Below are 24,376 nucleotides of genomic sequence, written 5' to 3' on the forward strand. Positions count from 1 at the left end.
CCAGAGTTACACTGTAACTATTCAGTGGATTAAACTACAAGAGGGGGCACTATCTTAGGAGGCCAACAGGCTTTCTATTAATGCAAGCACACTTTTACACGAAGTAAAAGACCAAAATGTATGCAATGCTGTCTGCTCAAAGAGAATTTAACTGGGATGAAGCTGTAAGCACAGATTCTTAGAAACTTGACAGGTTACAGAGAGACTGAATGACTCATAGCACTTGCTACATTTCTAACTATGTGGAAATGAGAAGCATTTTATTTAACTATTTGACTTGCTGGTTTAGACTTTTTAAAAAAAAAAAATTCCCCCTCAGCATCTTAAGGGTAAAGCTTACCTGTATTAAAGTTGCCACCTAACCTCAAAATGACAGAAACTAAGAGAAATAAATTTGGAAGGCAGAAGTAGGTTGACACTGATACACCTTTTAAAAATAAGCTCCTTTGTGACATGTTTGTTTATAAAACAAATTGGAAGTGTTTTCCAGGCTACTGGAAAGCAGTTGCCATGAGCCACTTAGTTGCATTATAAAACTCATACAGATGGCAGAGTGGTACAACCTTTATAAAAGTAAACAGGTGCTGCTATAGGCATGCCAACCTCATTTAAATGTTTTAAGAGCTTGTCTTATTTTTCTACTCATAGCAAGGAAATGTTTTCCTTTGCTGGTGTTTATCTTCCAATTTGGTATCAATATTTATGGAGCAAAACTGTTCTCCATGAACCATAACTTATAGACACACTAGTTACAAATTACAGTGTCAGATCTTCCTAAGATCTTAACACAGCATTTTCAAGCATTGCACCACCTTGAAGGCTTCTCTGATGTTCAGAGCAATAGCCTATAGCTACTATGTGTGTATATATATATATATACACACACAGAGCAAAAAATGATGGTTTTTTGAGTGTTGACTGGGAGGAAAAATCCACATCTAGCATTTAAAGCACAGACTTCGATGACTGTGTCATACCTGACCTGTTGCATGGCACAAGCCACCACTCTGCCTCTTTCTACCTGCTGCTGCTTTCAAATCTACTTGGATCAAAACCTCCTCAGAGCAGAAAATATCTCTTTGTGTGCATTTTTAGAGTGCACAACTAGAACAACAGGAACCTTACCCATTACTGAAATGACTTACATCTAGTTTTACTGCAAACGACTGGCATGGCTTTTGGAAAAATATCACCTTGTTTGACAGATTTTTCCATGCTTTTATTTGCCCTAAAAATGGTACATTTCATTAATATTTTAAAGTGGTTTAGGATGCTAGGAGAGAAAGAATTAGAGTGCAAAGTCTTATTCTCAGCATTGCTATTGATTTTTCAGTTGAATGCTAGAACTGAGAAAAACTTTTAAGCCCTAAGAAACATTATACATAGATGCTGTCATACAGCAGTCATGACATGATGACTAAATATAAATCTTTACAATCAGCAGTGAAATTACCCTCCCGGTTCATTTGTGAGCTTGATACTTACCACCAAAGGAGACTAAAGTTACCCACTGCAGATGGCCAGGACAAAAACGATTACACATCAGTTTTGGTGCAGCGCTGGCTTCTCAGAGAAGCCAGCAGCACAGAAGCCCTGACAGACTGATTTGCCATAGGCACAGTTTAAAACCACCCCCCCACCCCCGATTAGTTGGTAGGAATGAGGACAACGAGGAGCTCAACACGGAATAAGCAGCCCAGGAGCTGCCCTGTGGCTTGGGTGGAGCTTTGTTAAGGCAGCAGGGACAGTATCTCCCCTGTCACACCACACCGCAGTGACTGGCAGGTGCATGCACAGAGCCACCGTCCTCAGTTTTCCCCTTGAAGACAGGATGATGCCTGTCTTTGGATCCATGGTGCTTCACCACAGTGGCCAGCTTTGTAGAGCAGATTAGAACTGGTAAATCCTAGCAAAGGTAGCTCCACGGAATTGGGTAAAAAGTAAATTATTCATATTCCTTAAAACAAAGCAATGGCTCAGGCTTCAACAGACTTGCAACCTGAGCTATGGGACAGCTGCTCTGCACCTTATCGAAAAATCATTAGCCTCTCCTTAGTTACCATCCACTTCAGAGGCTGTAAGGCACGAAGCCTGCTCTGTTAAAGAGTTGCTTAACCTCCCTGTGCAGCCACACACAAGATCACTGCAGATGTGTCAATATGTAGGCACCCTGGGAATTCAAGGAGGCAGAAAGCCTTCTACAGCTCACAGGCACACACGCCAGAAGGTCTCAAAGCAGCTCCTTTATTCTTCCTAACTACGTCCGCAGGGTGTGGGTGAATTCCCACACTACAAAACTTTACACTCTGCCAACAGGAATTTTCATTACCATCGAGTAATTCTGCAGAAGGATGGCACTCTGTATATTGATTAAACATCACTCGCTATTAGATGAAAACATTACCCACGTGGCAGCACATATTTGTTCCTGAGACAGGCAAGAAATCACAGACAAGATGCATCAGAGCTGGCTAAGAGTGGAATGCAATGTTGCTTTCACCAACTCCACAAACATTTGGTACATGAATTCATAACTCCAGTGTTATCCCAGACATTAAGATGACAAAAATTTTCAGAATACACAACTTCTGTTTCTGGCCTTGGGCTACAAGCATTAAGTGCCATTTCCCCAGCAACATTAAATACTGTGTTGAGTATTTTCAAAAATATTATCTTAATTAAATATGCTTATTTCAGTCCAAGATAACAGAAAACTTTCTATTGCATACTTCATAGGAGGTAAAAAAAGATTGTTTACTTCTTTTGCTGTTCCTACCTCTGACATGCTTTAAACACCCCATCTTAATGACTTTGTGTTTTATTTATTAGGAGAACTGTTTCAACATGAAAACTTTGTATGGGTTCTTATTAGTATCTTTCTTTCTTTCTTTCTTTCTTTCTTTCTTTCCCTACCTTGTTTGATCACTTCAGGGTAGGTTTCATCTGAGGTTTTTGACCTAGACACTGTGTGTTTACAGGATTGGAGCTTGTAATACTACCTGAGGCTCAAAAAAATTGACAGTATTTTTCCTCTTTATCAATTATGCATATACTTTTCCTGGAATAATGTATGTATCAACAGAGTATATTTGGAGGAGCTTCTTGGCATTCTGGAGACTTGCTATTGAGCAAGGGCTGAAAATCAAAACTAATCGGTCTTACCAGAAACAGTTGGAGAGCAAAAGTTCCCTCACGAAACTGTCCCCTGGGGTTCTGCTCCACACCATCAGTCTCTGGCATAACCAGCCCTGACTCTACACATGCAGCTCCAATGCAGAATACGGATTAGAAATCTGTACTGTGGCACCACCAGAGGAAAGCTTTGTCACAATGATTTGATGCTAATCTCTCAGGTCAGCTTCATTTCAAAGACCAGATTTTTAATTCTTTCTTTTTAATATTCATGTAACCAAAGGCCTACTTGAGTTCATTTTCTGCCACCCATACTTGCTCTCCGGTCTTATGGCGAGCACTTTTCACACCAGTATCTCACACTGCTTGCTGGACTGCTTTAATTAAAAACTGCAAAGCATCTGTAACAGGAGGTATACATCAACATTTTTCAAGTTTACAGATGACAAGGTGGAGCTACTCAGAGGTTAACTTACTTGTCTGGTGTCTCACATCAAGCAACAGAGGAATTTATAGTGCAGATCCACACTTTTTCCACTAGAACAACACTTCTGTTATATTTTGTCAGGTAAATGTTTTAGCCTCTATCCATAGCACACATAAGGGAGACAGCCAGCCAGGTTTCCTTAGATGTTTGACAAGAACTGATGGTTATCTCTGTGATTGGCTTTCACAGTTACAGTCATTATGTTCTCTTCAGTACTTTACATTTAAAATGCCTATGCAGTTACTTATGCAAGCTTTTCCTCAAAAAGAGACCAATTAACATCTGTTTTTCCACAGCCTTACTTACATTAATGCCAAAGGGGCATGCATTTGAAAGATCTTGATGAGTTAAAAGCCCTTAAACTATCAGAGGAAAATAGTAAGAATAAATGATTAAATACATACAACTGTAATACAGACTAGCTCAGTATTAAGTCCTCTATCTATAATTTGAAATGAAGAACCCAATACTTATAAATGAAAGCTAGCGGGCAGTTCTGTGCACATTTTAAGAGTGTGAGGATCACTGACATATTTTTTAACATATTCACCACAGTACAGTTTTATCATCTTCTTTGTGATTTATCTGTAGCAACAGTGTGTTTACCACAGCGAATGTGATAAAACACTGTGGTTTAGGCATAGGAATGGTGAGAGTAAACTAATTGTAGCTCTGAACTAGTGTTACTCTAGCTTTGCTATAGGTAACAATTGTATATTTATCCTTTATTTGATGCTTAAATATGCAGAAGACTATGTTGGTCTGGTAAGTTAGCATTGTTATTGTTATTTTGTACGTTTCCCAAGGCTTCAAAAGAGAAATTGGCTTCCCATACAATGATGCTTCTTTATAGAAGAAGGTATTGTTCAAAACCAAATTGGTTTTACCTCCCACAATAGAACACAACAAAACATTACAAGATGACACATTCCCACTGAGGATGTGGATTTAGGAAAAAGCTGAGCAGCGAGCTAACAAAAAGCTAAGCCCTAAGACCTTCAGTTAAAACATCCTATAAAGAGGATTGAGTTCAGCTACATCAAATCCTCTGCACAAACACAACAGACGGCTTCTGAAGGAGAGCCTTCTGAAATGGCCAACCACACTGCAAAAAATTCAAAGTTTGCCAAGAACCATAAGAAAACAGGTTAAAAGAACTGCATGACGCATAAAGTTACTGACTACAAGAGGTACTGTCTGACGGACTGCACTCAGTGGGAGGCAGCCATGCATCTAAGGGCTTTGCTGAATTGTCTCTAGGTCTAACAAAGTGAATGAGGTTTTTGGAAAAGTTCCGCCAACATCTGTGTCTAAGATAATCCTTAATCACTTATTATCATCCCTGTGTTTCATTTAAGTTCCCCCCCAAGTTTCCCAAGACAGTAAAATTTTGCAAAAAGCCTCATTTCAGAAATTGTCTTTCCCTTTCCCAAGATACAGCGCTCTGGCTACTTCTGCAGCTACTGTCTAAATGTGAAATGACTTCCATCAAAGGGAGTGGAGAAGACTGAAAGCGGATGAGTAACACCTTTTAAATGTGCCGCTGCTCTTTAGCTGAGTCATCTCAATTAACCCCATTCAAGCTCCTACCCAAGATGGAATTGCAAAACATACTTTGGTATCTAAGCCACCATAGAGAGGCAGCACATCTGAATTGCTGCTCACAGCAGGGTAGGATCAGACAGGATCATTTTACAAGATCCAACGGTGTGACTTTTCAGGCAGCAGTAACTAGGTCATTTACAGCCATCTGTTCTTAGCCTCAGTCTCCCTGCAGTCATCACTGAAGCTGTACGCTAATTAATTTTCACCTGCTAATCAGTGGAGACACCTCTGAAACTAACAAATCATCTGGTTTCAGTCAACAGCTTCTGGACTCCTGTGGGTGCCACTTCTGTGAGGTTTTATTAGCAAAAAAGGTGGGAAGTTTTCTCTGAAAGATCCCCTGTAAGGCTTCTGACCTGCTCTGGGTACAACACCCCGGTGAACAAATAAAGTACCTTCATCTATTTCTCCAGGCAAAGAACAGAGGGCACATGGACAACTGCCTCCAAATCTTTCAAAGCATTTAAGCACCTTGTTAATTTTGATATGAGGAGTCAGACATCTAAATGCTTGGAGACAGGGACTTAAAAGACCTGCTTGAGGTCTCACGGGAAGTCAGTGAGGGAGCAGGGAACCAAATCACATTTTTGTAAGCACTCCAACCACTGCAACATCTTTCCCTTACCATGTAGCTTTAAACAGGGCAAGTAGATTTCTACAATGTCACTAAAACTTCATCTTAAACTGTAAGAAGATGAATACATAGCTCCAAACCAGAATGTATTTAATTTGTTCTGAAGACTGACAAAACAAAACTCTTTATATAGTGTATGCTCTTCAAACCCACCAGCTCTAACTAATGGCACAACTTACACTGAATATTGAGTTTTGTTACGTACATGTTTTCCACGTATATATCTATTATTCCTTTTATAAGTTAAAAAAAAATAGAATAATTCACATTCTTCAAAGGAGTTGATTTAACTTCATGGAATGATCCTGCTTTTAAAAACAAACTTTTGCATTATCACGGTAGTGTTACTTTGACTTAGTAGTAGTGTAAAAGGAGCCAGAGGAAAAAAATCATGTGGACTGAAAGAACGTATCTGTAGACTCATGCAAGCTGCTCAACGGGAAACAAATGGCAAGAGATCATGATCTAGTTTCTATACCGCTGGCTGTGATTCTGTATCACAGCACCTCAGCTACAGCTCACAGAAGTGTGATTTATAAGGTGTGAACAGTGTGTAGCATTCATGAATAGTCCACACTAAATAAGGTCAAAATAACAGCTCACAGAAACTGTTATTCACTCTCATCAGTGTATAATGACTTTGAACAGTAGCTAGCCAAGTAGGACAGCTCCTAAATTGTAGCAAGGACAGTTCCTCCCCAAATTCCCCATAGGTGGTATTTTCACAGTGACTGGGTATGGTTGTCAGCTCACCTGTGCTCGGTTGTAACCAATCAGTAAGATGTTTTCAATCCTATCAGCCAGGATTAGACATAATTCTAAGGGATATATCCTGTAATTCCTGCTTTTCAAGATGTATGACAACTATATAATACAGCAGAAGTAAAGGAACCAGAAAATTACATCTGTAGAGGCTGATTTTTTGATTAGAGGGTAGTAGCTGGTGCATCATTCTGAGCCTGCAGCTGATGCTTCCAAGGGTGCAGCCAGACATCTTCATGCAGTCAGTTACGGGGCTGAGGTCTAACAGCCACAGTGCCATGCAGGTAAGAAATGAAAGTGCACTGTGCCCTGGATCCAAGCATGGTGATGTTCAAAACCAGGATCCCCATTCAAATCAAACTGCCTCATCTGCATGAAAAGCAGAGGTCATCCCTGAGCGTATATTAAACCCACTTTTTTTTGGTGCACAGTTGGGGACAACTGAAAAAAGAAAGAATAAACATACCTATGAAGAATCCTGTGATACAAATTGCACACGTGAAGAGGACGAAGGAGCAGTTAGCACTAGAACTTTGATGTAGGCCTGCAGCTATGCACCGTGTATCAGACCCCAGGTGCTGAAGACCCACCCCTCTGCTTTTCCCTTTTCTCCCAGCAACATGTTACATGTCGTAACTCAAACACGGTGCCTGACCTTGTCTAAGCATTGATTAAAACACACGTGGGAGGGAGAGGGTCAAGGGCAGGTCATTCCTAAGTCTTAATACTGGATTTGGTTCACGCAGGTTTTCAGTTTGCTTTCAGAGGTACAGGTGAGGGTTTGCAGTGACAAAGCTGCAAGGCAGAGTGCTGGCAGCGTGTGCAGGCGCACGAAGGGCTGTGAGTGCTAGCGTGACTCCCCCACCTCTGCAAGGGAACCAGACCACTGGTGGCAAGACAAGACTCAACATTTTGCTGAAGGTGGTTGTCAGCCTCATGTTCTCTTCTTTCTCAACATGCAACTTTTGCTTTTAAAGCTTTGTGTGTGTGCTATGAGACATGCATAAACAAAAATGAGTGGTATCAGGTAATTATCACAGCGACTGTGATATCCTTACATAGCACCTCAACAAATCAAGGGAAGCTTTTCCTTTTGGAGACAGAACATGAAGTGAAGAATATGAAAATTGCCTACATAATGCTGCCACAGGGATGCCTCTCAAATCATTTTATCAGCAAAAAGGAAGCAATGTCTGCTGCTAACAGCTACAGATTACGTTCTAATTTTAGCAGTTGCAGTTAACTCATTCCCAATGGAGTTGCACTTACCGTGAGAAGGTTTCTAACTGCTTCAGCACTGAAAGGAAACAAGCATCGAGTCATTCAACTGCAGTTCTATATGCAAATATGCTTTTTGGCCCATGAAGGGAAAGCATATGGAATCTGCTGCTATAACCCATTCAGCCAAACATTTCCACACATTTCTTATAATGCAAATGCTGAAAAAAATTTTTCATTTTCCACACAGTGTTCTAGCTGTCCCTATACAAGTATGATGATTAGCATGCACGTGCGTTCTGTTACCGACAGAGCATGTGTATAGGAACTGTATGCACACTGCATACCTAGAACAGGTAAGAAAAGTTTTAATCAACAGATTCATTTCCCTTGACATCCAATGGCTGTATTACTAATTTCATTCACAGATCATGATTATGTCTTGTATAACTCAACAGATATTAAGGTGATATTACAAATTTACTAAAATGAACTGTCCCATTTTTTCAATTATTATTTAACTCCCAGAATGGAAATTCAGTATAAAGAATTCATTTCACACAATATAGTAATTCTCTGCATTAACCTCTAACAGGGCCTATAATAGAATCCTCATCACAGCTAGTCAACAGAAGGGAAATAAAACCTAAAAGGCTTCCTTGTAGCAAAGGTGATTTAGTACACTGTCCTGAATAAAATTCTTTTATAGTTACGAGACTTTTGGTGGATCTGAAAGCATGCGCTTAGTGCTAGGAGAATCCTAGCAGCTAATATCTAAGTATATTAAAAAGAAATAAGGAGCATCCCTTGGTGAGCAGTGATAAATGTAAGTCTCTTTAAAGAGTGATTTTTCAATGAATTGTGTAAACAGATTGCACTTTAGAATAGTATCTTGAGCAAGTTCTTTCGCAGTAGGGAATGAAAATTCCTTTTTCATTCAAAAAGGGTAAGAATAAAGAAACATACAAACAAGTTAAATCCAGCAAAGGTCAACCCAAAACTAGGATGTAATGTCAAGGTAAGTGTTCTTGAACTGTCACCTGGTTTTCTGCCTATCCCTGCTGTAAGCCTGTGACTGAACAGAGGCATGGAAACCCCGAGTGAGCTGGACTCACACAGGCATCACGAAGGTTTTTGAACAGAGAATGCAGCTCTCCACAGATGAGATAGCAAAACTGGGGACCTCTGTATTGGCAAAATGCACTGAGCATGCTGATATATTCAGGAAGGGGATCTACATGTATAGATATAGATCAACCCATTTTTTCAATTATTATTTATCTCCCAGAATGGAAATTCAGTATAAAGAATTCATTTCACACAATATAGTAATTTTCTGCATTAACCTCTAACGGGGCCTATAATAGAATATATATATAGTAGTTCTTTCATGGCACTAATACGTAAGGCAGACGCAAACTCACTCTTTCCCTTCCTCAAACTGTCCAGGGGCTGTAAGACCTGGGGCTCAGCACAGTGCTAATGTGCAGTCCAGCTTTGCAGAGGCCTTTGGGCTTGGAGAGAGGGGCATACGAAGGGAATTATGCTGGCATTTTTCCCCAGCGGCATAGATACTGACACGGAATAGGGGAGGAAACTGCATCCAAAAGCTACAACTTAAAAAAAAAAAAAAAAGCTGAAATGAGGATGCACATTACAACAGATATACAGTAATTCCTGTTCTCCTCTGGAGGGCTAAAATATATTGAACTTCAGATGTAAACACCAGTCTTTCTGTTTCAATGACACATATGCTCACACTAAATTTTAAGCATACCTGCAGGCACTGTTGAACTGTGGCCTGAATGAAGAGTGAAGGGCATTGCCCTAAAATTCTAGGGTAACTCCAAGGGTTCCCTTGGAAAGCTTAGATGATGTATAATTCCCACAGTTCTTTTCACTGCTCTGAATATATAGCTCCCTACTCATCCATTGCTACAAGTATTTCAAATCTGTGAGCAATGAGATACACAACAGTTAACTTTTCAGAAATATGATTGCTGCTTAAATTCAGAGGCGGAAGGATGATAACTTCTTTTAAACTACCTTCTTAAATGGAGCTATAAGTGTAAATACATATATTCATCTCATCTATTGATGGATAATAAAATTTGCAATGCTCAAGTGCACCTTTGACTTGGTTAGCATGAAAAAGACTGGCACCTCGTTTTGTTTAGCAGCAATGTTACACTTTTTTCTCAGATTATATGACAATAGTTGGTAGATATTATTTTTTTAGCTAAATATCTGAGAAAATTTACCCTCTAGACTCCCTTAATGTTCTATAGAAATATGTATCTTAAACATTAATTCACTACACACACAAAAAAATGTTTTAGGATGGAAAAATAAAAATTGTTATGGACTGCTGCAAACAAAACATTATACTGACCAATATTTTCCCTTTTACAGGCTGTAATTGTACTGAAAGATGTTTTTCCTTTTGCTGTAATTAGAATGTGTATTTTTAATGAACAAATGCACATGATAAAGCAGACTGGATCCTGATGCAACTTGAAACAAGTGCCCTAAAGAATGAGTTGTAACCTTGACTCAAATGGGGAGATTATTTCTGACCTGAGCATTCAGAAAATATTTAAACACCTAATGGCTGCAAACTGGCAACTGATTTTTATTTTTTTTTTCCATTTTATGGCAGTACTGGCTTTTTCACAAACATCTCCTCCCTAGATATTGCTTCCCATTGCAATTATGTGGCATTCAAGTCTGTCACGGCCATGCTCAGCTACATGAACTCCTGTCACCAGACAGGCTGCCTGTCAGGGACTAGTGTCTATTCCCTCTTCCTCCAAAGAGCAGAGCTTTAATTGTCATCTTGGGCATCAGTGCATTCCTAGCAGCAGAACCAGGCAGTGCTTTCCACTTCGAGCTGTAAAGGCTGGAGGCGTGAGAGCCCAGAGAGAACAAGATACACCATCTCCACCGTCTCTTCTAAATAACCATGGAGTACAGGTGGAGGGAATCAAAGGATCAAAGGAACAAGAAAAGAGAAAGCACGCCTGAGGTAGGGAAGGAATCAGTGGGGATGGGGACAGGGGAAAAAATAATTAAAAAAAAAAAAAAAAAAAAAAGGAAAAGCCCTGTGAGAGAGAAGGAACAGATCTCATGTGAAACAGAGTTTCAAAAGATAAAACGTTGCTGTCTCCCACCACTTAGCCTTTTGAAGATTAGCATTAGTGAGGCACTAATACTCCTTGTGTGCTGCTATCACAGAAGGAAGGTGCATGCGGTAAGTACTGGCATCGAACTTTTGGGGTTAGCCCTCGTCAGGCAGGGCACGGCTGCACCGGGGACGCACCCCACGCCAGCCCTGAGCACTCCCTGCTGTGCTGCTTCAGCATGGCCACAGCGATGCAGCACCGCATGTCCAGGCACCTCTGGTTTAGGGAGTACCAATGAGGCCCAACTGCCCTATGTTCCCCACACCAGGAGATTTGAAACGTTACTCTCTGCACGTTTCACAATTTGGAATAGTGCAGCAGATGTCCTGAGGATGAAGCCCCTTGTCTACCCACCACCGTGGGTGCCAGGGGGAGACGGTGCAAGTTCTGCTTTGCTGCCTGGCCCAGGTACGGTGCCCGCAGCCAGGGGAGTGGGGAGGGGGATTTCCTAGGATGGGAATAGGCTGGGCTATCACAGATGAGTGATAGCAAAGGCAGGACTTATCTCACCATACTTCAATCACCTAGAATTTAAACATCTAGTCCAGGTCAGTTGCCTGGGCTACCTCTGAGATCAGCAGGGAGAGACAAACACTGTCAGTGCAGGACTCATCCTTTGACCGGCACTTCTCTATAATAACTGGAAAAAAAAAAATGAAAATTCAAAAGGTTACCAGTCTCACTTTGAGGGTATAATCACTAGGGATTAGTCTGATAGTACTAAGCTCTTTGCATCAAGCAACTCTCAGAATAGTGAATGCTATTGATTTGGGCTAGATATTAGAAGCCCAAGAGCCCATCATCCTCCTACCACTCTCTCGGAATTGTTGCATTCCTCATACACAAGAAAACTGAAGTGTCATAGCTAATTGATCTTGAATTGTCACTGACTTCCCTAGCTGAATCTACCACAAATGGGACTAAATATGCACATTTTCCTTGGTTAGCTCTGTATTTACATATGCTCTTTTTCTTCCTTCATTTTATTATTTACATTTTTGTTCAACTACCAGTTTTTCTAGGCTTGTGAAATAATCACAGAAGTGAGGAGCAGTCTGATGTTACTTGCCGTAACAATTCCCTTGCTTAAGCAAGATTTTAAAGGTTTCTAAATAACAGGCTCAGCAACCACAGCTTACAAAATTAGACTGTAATTTCTTGTCTTAGCCTGAATTAAATCAGGGAATGGCCAGACCTTAACAGGGGAAGAAAAGAAGCCCCCAGAAAACTAGTGACTCTTCCGTGACATCAAGCTCTACTGGGAAAAGCAAAAGCTTGTTAAATTTTATCAATTACTCTGTAAATGAAAGACTGGAGAAGATGATAATCTCAGCTGCTTTTAAAGGAAATCAATTTCTAGCCTGGAAAAGATTCTATCTGCTATGTATTTATGCTTTGCTATGTATTTCTCAAGTTCTGAAAATTTTAGAGTATAACCTACATTGTGGATGCATCTACATTTTGCTGAATGATCAGAGGTGCCTTAAATTTCATCGTATATGAACTACAATTAGCAACATCGAAAAGTTCGAATCTTTTCTGTAAAGAAGTAGCCCTGACTGAGTAACTTCTACTAGTGAAATACTGATAATATCAGTATGCCAGAGTGCAAAGCTGGGTGTATGTTTTCATGTAACGTTGCTCTTCACTGTAACACAACCTCAAGCAATAAGGTCAAAGACTGTTAATCAAATAGTAGATCATTAACATGTATGCAGTGAAGCCTCGTTCCCTGCTTAGATTTCATTTCTCTTACCTGGTCTCTTCTGTAGCTATAAAGAAACCATCATCTGAAGCATCAAGCCAATTTTGCCTCTGTCTCTTGATCACTGGAATGGTGCTTGTCTTAATGGCACTTGCACTGGCTTGCAAGGCCTTACCATTAGTCATATGAACATGGGGAGCAGCATGCTGAAATCATAATAAAAGGGAAAGATGTTTGCCTGAGAAGAATCATAATCCTGTTAACTAATTCTGCTGTAAAGGGCAGCCTACGCACAGCACCCTTCTCAAAAACCAGCTAGTCTTCCTCAGCCAGTACCTGCAGTCAGGTAACACCCTGTGTGCACTGACATGTTTTATCCACAGGTCTTAGAGCTCTTTAGAAGCTAAATTAATTATCGCTAATGCCATTTTATACAAAGAGAAACTGAGGCATGAGTCAACGCCATGAACAAAGCAGTTCCACAACAGAAACTAGTTGATTTTAGCAGAGAATTCCCATTGTCTGAGCAAAAAGCCAGCATTCCAACCAATCCGATATAAGACTTTTTTTCATTCAAGTATGGCATTAATCTAAGTTTAAAAAAATCCATACTTCTCACTTTATAGGCCCTTACTCTGCCTGTCTTTCTTTTAAAATAAATGCCACCAAGTAAGACAAGTGGTTTGGTCCTGCTGCTAACCTAAATGGAAGCAGGATAACAAAGGTTTGTATCACCTTGCTGGTGTCATGGTTCTTAGGTTTACTCACCAGTCATTATATACTAGAGCTGACTGCAATATGTCTGCATTCATTTTAATACAGATGACATTAAACATAAAATGATACAATAATTTTCCACTAAACCTTGTGCAACAAGAGCAAGTACACAAATCTAACCAGAGAAGCTGTCTTTTGATACATGAAAAGGAGAGAGTGAAAATAATGTTTTCCGTATTGTCTATAGGTAACATTTTGCAAGAATATCCCATGACAAACATATCAGTCTTTGAAATTCAAGCCTTGTTTCCCACAAAATTGATTATCAGCAGGACTAACAAACAACATTATTTGATTAAACAGGTATCATAGAAGACATTATACAAAGATGAAAGTTTGCTTACTTTCTCTCACATGGATTCAACACCATGTTTTCTTAGGAAGAAGTACTACTGTTTTCTTGGCGAAATAATACCAGTATTCCACATTACTGCTGGCATTTTTGTAATACTCCTAAAACGTGCACAAAGCTGCACACTCGTGGGAGTACCCTCTAATCAGGGGACCAGTTCCACAGTCACTGAGTAAGGAAGGGGCTGGTAGCATCCACAGAGACTAGCAGAACAGAATACAAAACTAATCTCTTAAATCACGCCATTAAAACATAACAGCCAAAAATAATAAACAAGGTTGTCATTTCTTCTGCACAATTCTTACACTCGTATTCAATTCATTATATTCACATTATGCCAAAACTTTCAACATGCCCCAATCCACACCATTTGCTACCTCCAGAAGCACAAACTTTATGCATTTGGCAAAATATTCCAGTGTTCATTATTTTAGTGCAAATAACTGAATAATCTCCTGTACGGTTCCTCAAGATCTGATGTTACAAACCCAAACAACAACAAAAAGCAACAAGACATCAATTTTGAGTGAGTCACATATAACTCTTTCTTCAAGACTAATAGGATTTATGGTGAATTTAGCTGTTGCTGCACATGGGGCTGTAAATCTATCTTTGTAGTCCCTCTAAATATTTGCCTATTTTTTTCTGTTTTTTCATTCCATCTCTATACTGCAGTTTAGTTTCGACATATTTTTTTATATGGGCTTTGGTGGAGAGGAAGAACTAAAGGACATGCTACTAGAAGTAATTCAGCCATTATTTAGAATAAATTCAGGATAAAATACATAGTTTGGATTAAATCAGAAATTCGTAAAGGTATTTCACTGATGATCTCTTAGTGTACTAAGTGGATAGTGCTCAAAAAGCGAGTAAGAATTCATGCACGGAAAACACTGCCATACTTGAGATCTTACATTAATTATTTTTATCTGGCAATTGCCAGTGGCATGCATTATAAAGGAACATTCAAGGGCCCAAATGGCAATATTTTGCTGTGCTTCCCCAGTCAGAAATGGGTTTAAGTTATCAAATATAATCTTTTATATGTTTTCCAGGCTCCTTTCTAATACACCATTGAATATTTCCTTTACTCAAGGCAACACACACAGGCAAAAAATGTTCAGGACACGTACAAGGTACAAAAAAAATGTATTTCCTAGGGCATAAACTCTGAAGAACAGTTAAGCCTGATGGAAAAAGTATGTGTTTTTTCATAATACTCTTTCACCCAGCAGAGACAGATGTCATTACTAGTTCTGAACTTCTGTTTTGTCTACTTTTATTAGACCCTAAGTCTTATTCCAGGCAAGAGATAATATTAGAGAAAATGGTGCAACGGTTACAATATAATCTCTTTTCTGTTACATGGCTGGAATTTTTTATTTCCCTTGTCCCCTGGTCCTTTCAAAATATTTCAAGAAATTAATTACATTTCACTTAAGGGCAAGAGAAAATAAGATCATTGTTCTCCAGTCTGCGCTAGCACACTATCTTTAATTTTTAGTTAACCAAAAAGTTCTTGAGTAGAAAATCAGTTCATTAGCTCCTCTCACAAAAGTATTTACTGCTGTGTATAAAAATGAGCATTCAGTGCCACTGTCATACTAACATCAACACCAAGAGCAAAATGAGCCTTCACACACGGTACTTCTGAAATGCCTTTTTTTTTTTTTTTTATTATGATTACTTTAATTTTTCCCCCTCTAGCATTTACACTAGAAAGGTTATGAAAGCCTCAGGAATACCACCTGTACTACCACAGAAACTCTATTCATTCAAGAACGCTGCATGCAGAAAGCTCCAATGATTTCACCCTAACATTACCACATGCCGTTAGCAGCTGGCATTTTGATTTTGACATGTACATCACCAATAAGCTGTGTTGTGATTTTGCAACAAAACCACCGGTATTACGAGTCCGCATACCAGGGCCAGATCACAGAGCAGCACCTGAGTAGCAGGACTTTACCCAGAGTTTGCTAACTGCATGCTGGACAAACCCTCCTCTGTGTCCAGTGACTCCTTTCCGCCAAGTTTTCCCTCATCTCAGTCCGGGTACGATCACTGAGATCTCTTGTACATCCAGGACAAGATCTTTCCATGCCCAAAAGATGTAACGAGAAAACCTATCTTTGAATGCACTTAAAAAACCTCGCAAGGCTAAGGGAGCTCTGGCTCAGGCAACGTTACATCCAATAAAGAACACAAAATACAAAAAGTCAGCATAGAGTTATCTCTGGGAAGAGTTTCACTTGCTGAACAGAAGGTCTCCATGCTGCAGACAGACACATCCTCAGCGAGCCCTGGGACCAAAAGCAATCTTTTCAAGGTCTTCAACAAGGAGGAGTTTATGCGAGAACCATTTGTTATAATGTCTTCTCAGCTCCACCTGTCCCCTGCTACAACATTTCTCTGGGGGAACCGTTCTTGGGTACTTCTCTCACAGACTGGTGCACAGCTTCATTTTTGAGAGCTGCTTGCAAGTGCTGCTCATCAAACTCCCCTGGCAGGGGCACGGATTGCCCAGCTGCATACACAAACATTCCTTTCCCAGTGGGCCACGGAGACACCTCCGATGTTCAGTGAATGCAATTGTCCCTTTCACGAAGAAAGAAGCAGCATAAGAACTGTGTTTCCCTCTGTCAAATTTTCTGGAAGCAGCAGCACAAAGTTACTAATGCAATGAGTTGCTTAACTGTAAATCCAGGCCTCTCAACACAAGGTGCACTAGCAAAAGGCTTTGCTGTGCCTGGAGTTACCTGTGTAGCATCACTCTACACATGACAGGTGCTGTAGTGGCAGCCACCGGCCCAGCAAAGTTTGGATACTATTTCAAAGACACCTACAAAGATACTCCACGCACACCTTGTATTAAAGGGGCAACTTAATACAGCATTTTTATTATGGAGGGTAAATCTCCTATCCTCACTACCTCCAGAGGAACTTCAAGCACAAGGGTATTAAGATGCACGTCAGAAAGCCAACTTGTACCAATTCAAAAACCAGACTCAGATCCCAAATCACAGTCGAGGTTTCTGTCTATAAGTTTCTCAACATTTACTAGCATATAAGCGGCCAACCATTTCTTCATTAAAAGCCACTGAAGATTCTGAAGACATCCAGCTTTAAAATAAATACATAACATCAACAGGCACTATAATGTCAAAAGTAATGGTGAATGTTTATGCTGTGGCTGAAAGAACATTTAATTGGATTGTCATAAATTTCTAAATGAACTTGAATTTATGATTGCTAACGTTTTGCCCCATCCTTTCAAAGAACAAAAAATTGGCTTAAATTAGCATTTTAAATTTTTTTGTCACATCTTTAAACAAAAAATCAAGTCAAATCAAGCACAGCAAAAGAAGCTCACTACACTGAGAGAAAGAAAATTACTAGATGAAATCAGACATGCTGAGATGACTGTAATAATCCATATTAACTGGCTCAATATATTTTCTATTGATCTAACCATTCAGGATACAGTGTAAAACAAGTGTAGAATTATGTCAAGCTTAAATTGGGTATCGACCCTGTTTTGCCATGCCTGAAGTGGTTTTCTTTGCAAAGGCATTAGCGTTATACTTCTAATATGCATCAAGGTTTGGGGCTGGTTTAGTTTACTTACCCATAGAGATTTCAAATGAATGCAAAAATTAAAAAACACAGTCTTCACACAGCTTGGAGTCGCAAACGTTAATTCTAGCATGCAGGCATGCATTCATTTTAGGTATGGAATTTAATTTAAGAAACATGAAGGCTATTAAAAAAAAGATTTTCAAACTACAGATCACAATCAAGGAATCAACCAAATAGTCAACACAAATATTACTTTAGAATCTCCTGATTGGCTATCAAGCCTTTCACAAAACACCTAGAATAGATGTAATGCTGAAAATCCAAGTCAGTAATTTTTCTGTGCAAGGGAAAACCAAAAGAACACCCAGCTCCTCACTCCCAATACTTTCCCAAAGCATCTGGGCTAAAATACTACAGTGTTCGTAGCCTCTGTATTTCATGGAAGTTACAAAAAAGCTATGTAACTTCTGAATAAACCATGTCTCTAATAGCAGCACTTTGATGTATTTATTTATATAAATCAGTAAATTAGTAATGAAACACTAACTTAGGCATCTATCCACAGAATAAAAGGGAATTAATTTTCTAGTTAAAACACAGAAGGCCCCCTCCTTCTCCCTCCCCTTATGCAGACCCTTAAATTTTTTTCTGGCCTTTTATTTTTACAAAAAGAATCTGAAATGAAAACTAGGGAGGCATCACTGTATTTCAATACAGAAGATTTCTTGTAATGCTCTTTAGAGAAACTGCATTTCTTTTTCCTTAGCAAAGTACGTCTATTCCTTGCTCATTGGCTTCAATTTTAACATAAATCTGAATCTTCAGAGACAAGATCAGATTTAATGCCTTACTTATGTTATTTCACCACCTATAAATACAACTTAAAAGGAGTTCAAATACTTCAGCTTGGTAAGACAGAAGCCTTTTTACATCAAAGCATCCGAGGCAGTATACAGATTTGCTGTTATTCCTCTCACATCTCATTGACTGAAGATCATGCTTTAACTTTTTATCTGTTACAATATTAACCATAATCAGTCAGAAAAAGGGGACTTTATTTCAGGGTAATTATTTATTGCAGTAGTGATTCAAAAATGGATCTTAACACCATTACTTTACTATGTCTGTATCGAACAGATAATCTCATATTGTTTCTAATGCAAGGAGCAGCACATTTTCTGGCTTTACTGACATATTCTACCTACTCATTGGAGAGTAAGAAATTTTCCATTACGCATTACTCATTCCGTTACACAGTTATGCTTTAATTGCAGAGAAGAGTGGACATATTGTTATAACCTTTTCACACTAAACAATATTTATTTTTACTTGTACTTTTATTTAATTAAGTGCAATAGGCAATTACTACACACTGACTGCAGACCATTAGCTTGTGTTGTCAGCAGAGAGGTCGGGAGAGGTTCACAACACAGGAACCTCAAAAACTCAAGTTATTTTGAAACTTTTCTCTTTAAAGTTTGGCCATGTTTTGGTGCAAGGAGAAATTTATATAGGCAAAATCCCCGTTTCTTTGGGTCAGTTTTTAGAGCAGTTTTGATGCATTAATGGAAAAGAGAGACTGACAAAATGTGATACCTTCAGAGTAAAACTGTTAGGAAAAAAATAAAGGGAAACAAAGAGTGACTTTTTTACCAGCTTCAGCATTAACCTCTACCTCTTTTTGAAATCAATGCAGAATTGGAAAAATATCGAAAAAATTTTCAAACCCTTCCAGAATTTTATAGCAGAGGAATACACCCGAATAACTGAGCATCTTATTTTGAAATGGGTCTATCTAAACAAACAACTATATCACATCCAGTAGAAAACAGAAACATCACTTTTCCCAGACATATCTCTACTATTTTGAAATTTTGTGATCTCTAGTCCTTACCTATTTATTATCCAGTTGCACTGGATTATTAATGACTATTTATGATAAAGGCAACGAACTGTATTTATCCTTTGTCCCCTGATGACTCAAGTATCTGTGTGGGAATGTATACATCCCACAAATGCTATACACTCAGGAGAGGTAATAAACTTGAAGTGACATCCTGAAAACTGTAGGAATGAAAACAGGCAAGCTCACATCAAGTTTTGTTGCGTTTTATTCTAAAATTTCAAAACTTGCCTCAAAAATTGGTCTTTTTCCAGAAGTGGATAACCCTCTCCCCAGATTTCTACAGGACAGGCATGAAACATTCCCAGTCAAAGTTTTCTTTAGGTGAATTTTTGTTCAGTCCTTCTCTGACTTATGAGGAGTTTGAAGCAGAAAGAGACTGATAAAATTTCTCACCTATAAAAACCCAAGATAGACACGAAGTCCGCAACATTTTTATACATAAAACTTTTAAATCTCACTTCTGAAGACGTATCTACCCGTTTAAATATTTCTCTATTTCTGGAACCCAAACAAATCAGACTCAAGGTAAAGTCAGAAAGCAGACTCAGAGGAAGTGATGCAAGAAATCACTCAGCTATTGTTTTGAATTTTAAACATGCTCTAACATGTGATATATATAGAATACAAGAGATTTTATCATCATTAATTTGACAATCAAAAACCACTTAAACATGTAACACTAAGAATCGTAACTGGATTTTTCACCTATTCAAACTGACAGCACTGGTACCTCCCATTTTTTGCCAAGATTTCCCATGAAATGCTGTAGCAGGCTAACTCGTTTTATCTGTACAGTGTTATTGGACTTTATAAAACAACATGCCAGTGGCTTAGGATACTACCATATCCACTTTGTTTTCAAAAGGAAAAGTCATATCTATAGATAGATTGATACCTGTAATCTTCTCCATACTTACCATTATTGTTCTTGTTGTATGGCTGGACGATTCTGGAAAACAAAAGTAATACAGCATGTTAGAGTACTGTCTTAACCCAGAAAAGCCCTGTTCTCTGATCTCATCCCAACGGCTAAGATGCTACTGTTCAGCTACAACAATGAACATATCAGAAATGCAGATTGGAAAGATTTCTCATGAAACGAGCTTGAGAATCATCACTGGTCCTGAAAATATATGGCACACTATAGTGTGCTGTTAACTGCACTCATTCTCTTTGCCTAATTAACCTCTTCTGCAAGCAACTACAAAAATGGAACTAATTCATAACTCATGTTTCAAAAAGTGGGTTTTTTTCAGTGTGCTTTTAACATATGACGTCGTTGAACATAGAGGATTAGCTCTGCAGAAAAAATTGCAAACTGTGTCAGCATAGTTCCATTACTAATTCCATCTGAAAAAGCTTATAAAACCAGACAATCATTTTTCTGTGAATTTTGAGATGGATTCTCAGTTTGAAATTGATAAGGTATACTGCATAGTGTAACATCCCGAAATTTTAATTATTCTTTCCTATATGATAAATCAGGAGTCAGTCAACTGAACTCACAGTTATATTTATATAAAAATGATGAGGAATCACTATTAGGCCAATAGCTAACATAGACTTCAGTTTGTTCTTCAAATTAAATTGTTTTTTTCTTCCCCTAAGGAAAGAGATCTCGCCCTCTTTGGCTTTAAAATGCTACAGTTGTCACATTGCAGCCACATTTTTTTTCGAAAAAGTATAACTTCAGCAACTAAACATCCTCCTAATTAGTTTAAAAAACCTGAAAACTGCAGGAAAATTCACTGCTGATCTATAAGATGCAAGATGATGCTACCAGCGATCTCACAGACTTGCTCAAAAATTTGGGTAAGATATCACATTGGTGATAAGAGCACAGATTTCTTTTGGAAGAGACATTTAACAACGCTACATGGAATTCTGGGTAAAATGTATGCAATTCTGCACGAATTGACTCAGCAGTCTCAATTCTGCAAGTGAGATAGTCGTACAATTACAGTGGGTTAATTATTCTTGCCCTGGTTCCAAACTGCAATTCTTATGGGGGTCCCAACTGGCACCACTTACACAAAGAATTCTCCAGGGGTTTAGTTATTGTTAAAAATAGTATTAAAGAGATTAAAAGGACATGAGAAAGAACAGCTGCACATCTCTTTCTGAAAAAACAATAATTACATGCTCAAATGGGTGTTTCTCTTTTACTTTGAACAGTCACCTTCACCAGTCTGAAGGCATAGTTCAGTCACTGATACAAACACAAACCTTTTTAAACATCTTAAACTGTTTAGAAACTTTAATCCAATATTCAGCAGTAATCCCTGTATCTAGTTTACATTTGTACAAGTCTTCATTCTTAATCGACTCGAATTTAAAAAATAATGTATCTCTCTCAATACAGCTGTCAATAACTTCCCATTGATAAAGGTTCTGCGATGTGAAAACCCACCTAAAGCTACTGATATTTCAGTTGTGACCTCCCCTCCCAGCCCCTTTTTCCTCTCTTTTTTTTTTGCACAAGAATTATCATGCATAAAAATACATTTAGGCCATCAGTCCTCCAGGCAAGTTTTAAACTGGTAGTATAAAAATTAAATGCTGTGACAGTCTACTGTTTCCTGATAACTGAATATATTTGGCACTGTTATAAAGTAAGAGAAGATAACAGTAGAGTGAAGAACTCTAAACCCTGTTCAATTCTTATCTTCACAGTAAGGCTATTTTTGTTATTACAAGTGTATTTATTTTTTTGACATCCCAGTGAAATAACATTTCAGGATCTGAATGTTCCTGAGAAAACACAGAGGCTGCATTCACGGAGGTATAACCACCTGAATAACTCCTGACACAAGGACTCACACCGTTCATAAGCCCAACTACCCAGAAAGAAAACAAGCCAAACTATCCCCAATCCCGAGGAATCCTCAATTTAAGCAGAATTATCAGATTAAACAAAAAGGATGAGGCTTCCTCTCTCTTGAAATATAGAGAAGATGCATTACACAGCACTTCCAGTCACCTCCAAAAAGATCCAAGTGAAAACCAAAAATCCATACTTTTTCTACTCACACATTACCATAACAAAAGCTTCGCTCTTACCCAGAGGTGCTATGCTTTTGGCGTAGTTTTACATGCCAAATCTACAAAAACTATGCTTAGCCACAGTTGTCCCCAAATACTCAGTCACCCTCTCAGTTCCACAGACAACAGAGAAAGAATATCTCCCTAAAGGGAACTGAGGAACAGCTGAATGTACCTGGAGGCTGTTAAGCAGCGTATTTTTGAAGACTACTTCACAGACATTCTTAATGCAATGCACTCTGTTAACTCCAGGATATTGATAATCTATTAATAAAACCGAGCAAAGAGGTGAAGAAAGATCTGTTATATTTGTAGAGTAATATCCCTGTGCTATATCATACAATAAAAAAATTCTGGTTTTTGCACATCATTTTCTTAGCTTTTACTGCTGTAGACACTGAATTATTATCAAAGTTGCCAAACACCTTTTAGAAAGACTCAAGCATAAATAGAGCGCTGGGAAAAGAACTGTTTAATAAGTAGACAGTCAAAAAAATTCTAGCAGACAACACTAATTAAGGTGCCATTGCTACATAGTTTAAACTCTTACATACTCTGATACCCAAATATTCAGATTTCAGGACTGAGACGACAGCGGTTTCTTTCAGAAAATAATTACACCCTGATTTGGCAGGACTCTGACCAATGTTTATGCATGAACATGCACCAGCAAATTCTGTGGAAAACTTTGCTTTCAATTAGGGCAACTAAGGAAGAAAGCCTTTGCTTCCAATTAAAAAGGCACTCATGCAGCACTCAGAGGCATGTTTTACAAAAGTTCTGCACGCCAATGCAACCTCCAGTGCAGCTCGAGCACAACAGAGCTTCTTTAAAAAACACAAATGCCTTGGTGTTCAACACAACAGAAACCAACGCATGGATTTTCAGTTTTATCTGCCAAGTTTTAGAATGCCTAAGGGAATTTAAATAATTGGGCTCAAACAACACTGAAACTGCCATCAGTGGACACGGTTTATAAATGAATTCTTACAGCAAATGATTTTGTGCAAGGCAATAATCTGCACTTGTACTTCTTCAGTAGAAAGGAAACTCCAGGATACAGAATGGTTCTCCCCTGATGGCCGATGAAGTGAATTACTCCACTTTAAGCAGAAATGTCAGACAAAATCACTAGCAAGGCGTTTTGGTGATGTGATGCAAGTAAATCACAGAGCAACTTCAGTACCGAGAAGATGTTTAGAAGCTTATTATTGTGGAGAATTTGGCAGAAATAAAGGCAGAAACTCCCTAAGATGCTCATATGCTCTTTCCACAACATATTTGAACTCAAACAGAAATAAGTTGCGAAGAGAAATTCCCTCACATCAGAAGTTGCTTTACCAAACTTAATGACCAATCAAGTGTTTCTCCCTTTTTACAGGCACCAGGAGACTATAAAAGTTTCCACTGTAAAACCATTTAAGACTAAATCAGAACAAGTCCACTGCTAAAGGATGGTGCCAGCCGCAGAATTATTACAAGTTTACACATTGTTCCCTAGCAACATGTTATTTTTTTTTTCCTTAACAGTTCTTCAAGCCAGGATAGAAATCACATCCTTAATAACGCTCCGGTCCTTTTCCAGCTGTTCACTTATGTTTATATATGGTATCCTTTAGTTCTGCTGATAGGGAACTTAGTTCTCTGATCTTCATCTTTCCCTTTTATATTAATGGGGTCACCAGCAATACCAGTGGGTGAAAGGTGCCCTTTGTCTAAACCTCCCAGAATAAATATGCTTGAAGATAATGTCATTTAAGCATATGAAAAAGTCAGACAGGCAACAGCAGCAGTGTTTAATCCTAGTAACACTCCGAGATTATTACGGTGCATAAGACTACAGGAAAGAACTTTTTCACCCAGACTAGACCACCTTATGAAATAAGCTGAGAAAGTGAGACAGTTTCATTATTTCTTCTCCACTTGGGTTATGAACATTTTAAGTAACCAAATGTAACTGTTTTTTTCCTACCAGTTTGCAGCAATGGAACAAGT

At 38.7% G+C, this 24,376-nt stretch overlaps 1 protein-coding gene across 1 annotated transcript in view; it reads right to left on the minus strand.

Annotated features, from left to right (window-relative positions):
• Positions 1–24,376, minus strand: part of MTA3 (metastasis associated 1 family member 3) — a 140,200-nt gene that overhangs the window by 12,271 nt on the left and 103,553 nt on the right. The window contains exons 17-18 of the mRNA XM_080408572.1: positions 20,257–20,288; positions 12,777–12,931 (exon numbers count right to left, since the gene is read on the minus strand). Coding sequence (XP_080264698.1) covers positions 12,777–12,931; positions 20,257–20,288 — 187 coding nt within the window. The remainder of the gene's footprint in view (positions 1–12,776; positions 12,932–20,256; positions 20,289–24,376) is intronic.

The sequence above is a fragment of the Falco punctatus genome (genome assembly GCF_963210335.1).
Source record: "Falco punctatus genome assembly, chromosome: 12".
In the NCBI taxonomy this organism is placed as follows: domain Eukaryota; kingdom Metazoa; phylum Chordata; class Aves; order Falconiformes; family Falconidae; genus Falco; species Falco punctatus.